Source organism: Limulus polyphemus, unplaced genomic scaffold (assembly GCF_000517525.1).
Source record: "Limulus polyphemus unplaced genomic scaffold, Limulus_polyphemus-2.1.2 Scaffold593, whole genome shotgun sequence".
Lineage (NCBI taxonomy): Eukaryota > Metazoa > Arthropoda > Merostomata > Xiphosura > Limulidae > Limulus > Limulus polyphemus.
Window position 1 is genome coordinate 88457 of NW_013666203.1, and position 6860 is coordinate 95316.

Here is a 6860-nt window from a genome sequence, read left to right on the forward strand (position 1 = left end):
TATATATATATATATATATATATATATATATGTGTGTGTGTTTGTGTGTTAGTCTGTTTGGAACATTAGCATCAGGAATGTTTTTGTTCTAAAACTAGAATTCTAATGTTTAAATAGGTATACAGTAAAAACAAAAAAAGTGTTAATTCACATTCACTTGTAATTTTTATATGTTAATTTAAAAAGCATTCCAAGCAAATTTTGCTTTGAAACTAACTTAAACATTTTCATCTTCTTAGAATTAATGCACTTGAACATATATAAAAAGTTTACTTGGAATTTTCATTTGAAATATATACAGTATTTTCATTTTGTTGTACATTTTTGATGGTTTAAATGTAATAGTTTTACTTTTAGTTTTCTTACAATGACAATAAAGTTGTATAGTTTTGAGTAACTGGTCTTCACAGAGTTTTCTTTTTGTTACACTAAAGGTGGTTTAGTTTTAAGTAGCTGAGTTCCACAGAATTTTCTTGGGAGTGACTGATGGCTTTCTGATAGAGAAAAAAATGAACCACTTTCCGAAAATTTCCTAGGGTCTGACATGGCCTGGTGGTTAGGGCACTTGACTCATAATCTGATAGTCGCAGGTTCTAATCCCAGTCACACAGGGCATGCTTACCCTTTCAGCCATGGGGGCATTATAATGTGATGGCCAATACCATTATTTGTTGGTGAAAGAGTAGCCTTCCCTCTAGTCTATCACTGCTAAATTAGGGATGGCTAGCTCAGATAGCCCTCATGTAGCTTTGTGCCAAATTCAAACCAAACAAACATTTCCTATTTTAAGATAATAGTAACCTTAAGTTTCATTTCTTTCTGTTGTAGCAATGTTTGCATAACTAGTTACATAAATGCAAACTTGTATGATGTAAGAACTAAGCCTATCTGGTGTAATAACTTGTGAACAGTGTCTGAATACATAAACATAAGTGCTGTGAACTAAGCCTGCCTGATGTAGTAATTTGTCAACAGTATCTGAATATATAAGTATAAATGCTGTGAAATAAGCCTGTCTGGTAAAGTAATGTCTTAATATATGCATCACTAACTTATCAGGTAATTTTACACTATCAATCTTAACTCTCTCAGAATGGGCATCATTTTGTGCACATTCCACATTCAGGAGTTACATTCAAAATTAAATTACTTTCTTATAATATGTAAATAAACTTGGTATAAAAATGTAAAAGTTCATAATTTTATAAGGCAATATTAAAAAAAAATCCTCAATCTGCCCTAGTGTGAGAATTGACATTTTCTTTCTACATATCCTCTTCTCTAATGTATTTACCACACCTCCAAGAAGTAGGAAATTTAACATAAATTACTCAATATAAAATCATCATCACTCGGGCAAACCATAATTTTTATACTCTTCAATCTTATTTGGTTACAGAACAGTCAAATAGAAAATCAGACACCACTTATCATGCCTACCTGCCACATTCTTTCTTTCAGAATATGCCGATAGTTCTCTCTGATATTTAACACTGTATTATTTATAACCAATAGAAAGCCAAGGTTTCAATTTATCATATGACATATGTTGTTTTCTGTAAAGAGAATAGTCTATTTCACTTCCAGTTGAAAGTTTATTCCCATGAGAAACACACTGACATGCTTAACTGAATTTTTAACATCTCTTGTCGCATTGTTAGAAAGCCAGAAAATTTTTGATAGTTCTGAGAAAGTCTGCTTTTTGCATATTATTATTCTGTGTTCTTTGGTACATTATGTAATCAAATAAATTATTTAATGCAGTAGTACCATTAATGTAAAAAATGTAGGGTTAAGTGTCATCACCAGTCGATAGGAAAAAAAAAAGATCTAGGTAAGTACTTTATTTTTGTTTTTCATGTGTCTACTTTATTTATTATTATAAAAGTAATTAAAATGTAAAAATTAGAATTTTTTAGGTTAGGTAAGATAAGTTAAAATAATAATAAAACTTTTCATGAGGTACACTTGTGAATAGCCCCCTTGCATTATGTAATTCAATAGAGTAACATGGGCTCCAACTTTGCTAATTGATTTTTCAAATATTATGGTGGGAATATTAATTTAAACATAGTTCAAAGGGCAGTAAAACAACAATTTAAGTATAAACAGATATATACCTTTAACTCTTTCAGCACAGACTTGCTTCCTGGGACCGACCTCATAACCATTTTGTGCTTGCTATAGTTTTCATGCTATAACATTTAAATTAGTAAGCGATTGTTAATGAAATTTGGCAGATTATCAATAAACATTACAATGCTTTCATTTGCAAAATATCAGATTTTTATATTAAGTCTTAAGGTTTGTAAAGCAATGTTTTATGTCTTTTTTTTCTTTTCACATGTTGCCTATCTATCATGCAAAGTAAGATTCATTTTAAGATTAAAAATACTTTTATGCATCAGAAAATTTTCAAATTTCACGTGCAAAATTTTTATAATATCTAAATAGTTATCAAACGTTTCTTAAGAAAAAACTATTATCTGTTACTTACAGTAATTAATCTCTGTATGGGGTCGGTAGATTTGACTGATCATGCAACCACCACAACAAATTAGGATATATATATAAAGTTATGCCTCTTTCATTCTAGAACGAACACAGACTATAACACTAAAACATAAATGTTTGGACTAAATAGCTTAAATATCATAACATTATACATTTATATATATATATATTTATTACTTTATTATATTGATCTTTAGGCCTTGCCTGGCTAACAATACAGAAGTTACAACAATGCGGCTCACGTGCATTCGTGTAAACATGTCCAATAACATAAAACTGACCTTTGATCTGTACAAATTAACTTGGCTGTGTTTTAGTGGACTAGTATTTTGTAAAATACAGTCACATTTCAATTATTATACATTATATATGTATATAGATTGCTATTTTGAAATAAGTTCTTAAAATGAATTTTTATGAAAACATAGAACAGTAAATAAAGAGGAAAAGCAAACAATTCTCTTCTAGTTCTGACCTTTGTACTCGGTTGCTGCTTGACATAGGTTGCTAAGCCTTTAAAAATTTTGCATGTGGAAGATATGAAACAAAATAATTTTTTTTAGGTTTTATATATACCTTTGATTAACTAAAAATCATTAATTACTGCATCATTACCATAGAATTCCACTATAATTTATTAAGCTTAGTAACTAAGATGTATTTTAGTGTAATAAAATATAAAATTTAGAGCAGACTAAAGACATACCTTACTTCGTTGAAATATTGGTTCAAAAGAAAGAAATGCTGCCAAGCCCCTTTAAAATGGCTGAGAAAGCCACTTGGGGGACATTCTGAGCTTCTGATTTGTTATTCATGTCATATATAGAAGTAAATGTATATAAGGGAGCATTTCCAAAAATAGAAATAGGTGGGGGGGTGCCATTGTGTTTGATTTATTACATGAGCAATATCTTAGCAAATAGAAAAGATAAGACATTCTTATTTTATATTCTAGCTTGTCGATATCAGTAATTTGAGTTTCTAATTCGTACAAAACTATAGACTTAGTATTTTGACTTCACAAACATCTGATTTGAACCAGTACTGCACTCAACGTATCACAGAAAAATTTATATTTATCTGTTTTTTTAATATTTACTGGTAAATTAAGAAATTTAGTAATGTATAGTACAAATATGTGAATTATAATCTACAGTTTGATACCAAAGTTATTGACATAAGTTCATGAAATAGTAGTTCAATAAAATTTTGAATGCAAGTCAACAAATGAGATGACATGGCCTTTCACCTGTGACCCATCTCAATGGTTACGAGTTTAAAGCTATTTAATATTTATATAGTTTCATGTTACAATTTGAAGTCATTCTAGAAAGAAAAATGGGTAATTTAGATTTATTTTGAATTTGATTTTGATGATTTTGAGGTTAGTCAAATTGATCAACCATGTATATAGATTAGTGTAGAGAAAATAACAGATAAAATATAAATCTTTACTGAAAAATAACGTTTTATAATTATTTAGGAGGTTTTAGAGATTACACAAAAGAAACTTGAGATTTTTGAGAAGAAGAAAAGTATCTTTAATCTTAACATGAAAATCACTTTGCACTCTGAGTAAACAGAACTACTTGATATATTTACAGACAAATCTTTATTAAAACTACTTAATCAAAAATTAATTTTTTGTGTACAAAAGTCTTGTAATGTTTTCTGAAAGTTTGCCAAATTTTGTGAAGATATACATACTGTATTAAAAGTTATGGGATGGAAACTGTTAAAGTACAAAATGGTTACGAACTTGGTTGATTTGACCAAGCCCATGTGTTAAGAGTTAAATATTCCAGAAGATTTCCTGTTTCATTTTAACATTAAATTTTTTGTTAATTATAATGTTTATGGATGTACTATATTATTATACATTTTTGAACAAATGCTTTTGTATTTATTTAAAGTATTTGGTGAATTACGGTGTGGAATAATAAAAATGCTACAAGCAAGACAATGCCTGTGAGCTAAAATATGTAACTTAAAATCATATCATAATAAATATTTAAAGCATTTAACTTTGAAAAAAATGATTACTTGCTGTTTCAAATTTTAGCAAATTGTTGTGAAGTTCACAAATGTGTGGCAAGTCTTTATAGAGTGATAAATCATGTCAAAATATATTTTTATAATTTTCCTCTAGTCAATCAGTATAAGATTTTAAACTTATTACAAAATGTTTCATTGTGTTAATTTTATAATTTGACTATTCATATAGCAATAAATGTATAGTTTAAAACTTTCAGTCATAGAAAAAAATTTATTTTCTTGGAAATATTTGCCACTGTAAAACATGATTATTATATAATAATTGGTTGTTGTTGTGTATGATAATCCTGATTTCTTTAAAGATATTCCACTTGTGCCTAGTATGAGTAGAGGAAATGGACTAAGGGAACCAAACTTTGTGCTTCATTGGCTGAACAATAAGGAATTTGCTTTCAGTGAAGCAGCTGAACGTATGCTTCAGGAGGTTAGCCAAAAGGTGTTGCAGACAGAAGGGCTTGGGAGTGACATTGAACAGGGAGAGAGTGATGATCAAGATGTCCAAACAGATTCAGGTACAGTTAGCACATGCTTGTGAATTTTTTTTTTTGTTTAATGTTATACAACTCATGGGAATTACATGTTAACATCTTCTCCAAGGAGGAATCTACAACATTACGTAAAGGGAGAAGAGGAGAGTAATTAAAATCAACCACAGAGTAGACTGAGTTTTAAGTTTAAGAGCAACATATTTCTAAGTTTTTATATAAAGGTTAAACTGCTTGCTGTCCTAAAAAACCTAAATAAGTTTCTTGAAATGAATGAATTGTGTAAATATTTTTAAATGCCATTTATGTATTATTTTAGAAAAAAAACATGAAACAGTTGTTCTGTTTTTAGGTACCAAAGGATGAGTGGCATTTCAAGTTTCATTGTTATGTGAAATTGAATACTTGATCTTGAGTAATTTAGTAATGATATGTAAAAATCTTAGATTTTTATTATTCTTTACCTTAAGTTCTTTATGTAACATATTTGAATAAAAAAATTCTTAAAGGATTCACGTGGCAAAAATAAAATATTATAACTGTTGATAAAATTGATTTTAAATTAATTAGTGAAACATGTTCGTCTTGAATCAGTTAGGCAAATGCACTTTTCTCAAACAAAAGTACACCTGTACATATGCATTTACCTGATTAGGTTGAAAAATGTACTTGATTACTCAATTTATAAATTATAAATTTGTCCTGATTCATTGCAGAACCTTAATATAAAAGCATAATTATACTCTTTCTATTCTTATTTAAAACATTTTCTTAATTGAAACTTTTCTGATATAAATGTGGAAACCTTTCATTCATCCAACACATTTGTCACCTGACTTAGTTGGACAATAAGACATTCAAGATATTCACTTTGCCACAACCTCTTTATACACACTATAACTTTTAATGTGGTAAATCTCTTTTCATGTAGTTTTGCAAGCTTTTAGTAAATGTTAAAAGACTGTTGTACACCTTTATTCTGACTTTGTAATAAAGTATTTCTATAGAAGATTTCTCTTTGAATTTACAAAACCTTTACTGAGTCAGTCTCAATGTAAGGTGATTTTCATAATAAGAACAAAAATACTTTTTTTTTTAAATTCATTTTTTAAATTTCATTTGCTTAACCTCTGGAACTTCCAAAATGAATCTCAGAAAGTTTTTTTTATTCTAATTGTATCAGTCACAATCAGTTTGACTGACCTAGTAACCACCACCTAACAAAAAAGAAAATAATCTAAATTACCTTTTTTTCTTTTTAGAATGACTCCAAGTTGCAACAGATAATTGCACACAATGTATTTTTACTGCCAAAGCTAAAAGATATTTCATTAGCTTTATAACCACACTTGCACTAATCATGTGTTTGACTATTTTAAGCTTTCTTATCTAACTTAACAAGTTTCTAAATTTTATTATTTTCATTACTTTTATAACAATAGAAAAAAATTTACTTTCAAAAACAAGAAGTTTAGTATTTATGTCTGAATTTGTCTTTCTTAAGCTTTTGTATTTGTGTGATTTTTTTGTAATGATAATGTGTTCTAAGAATTTTTTAAAATTTAAATATGCAATTTAGAATACAATATATTGTCACTAATATCAAATAGAATGTTCAGAACTAATTTATTTGGCTTTCTAAGTGAGCTAGAAATTGGTTAAATAACTCTTATGTGGTCAAGCAGAGTTCCAATGCTTGAGTCGCGGGTTCGAATCCCCATCACACCATACATGCTCGCCCTTTCAGCCATGGGGGCATTATAATGTGACAGTCAATCCCACTACTCGTTGGTAAAAGAGTAGCCC

At 28.7% G+C, this 6860-nt stretch overlaps 1 protein-coding gene across 6 annotated transcripts in view; it reads left to right on the forward strand.

Annotated features, from left to right (window-relative positions):
- Nucleotides 1-6860, forward strand: part of LOC106459327 (dmX-like protein 2) — a 173702-nt gene that overhangs the window by 29905 nt on the left and 136937 nt on the right. For all 6 annotated transcript variants that reach the window (XM_022385793.1, XM_022385791.1, XM_022385796.1 and 3 more), the window contains one exon: nt 4872-5081. In XM_022385793.1, coding sequence (XP_022241501.1) covers nt 4872-5081 — 210 coding nt within the window. The remainder of the gene's footprint in view (nt 1-4871; nt 5082-6860) is intronic.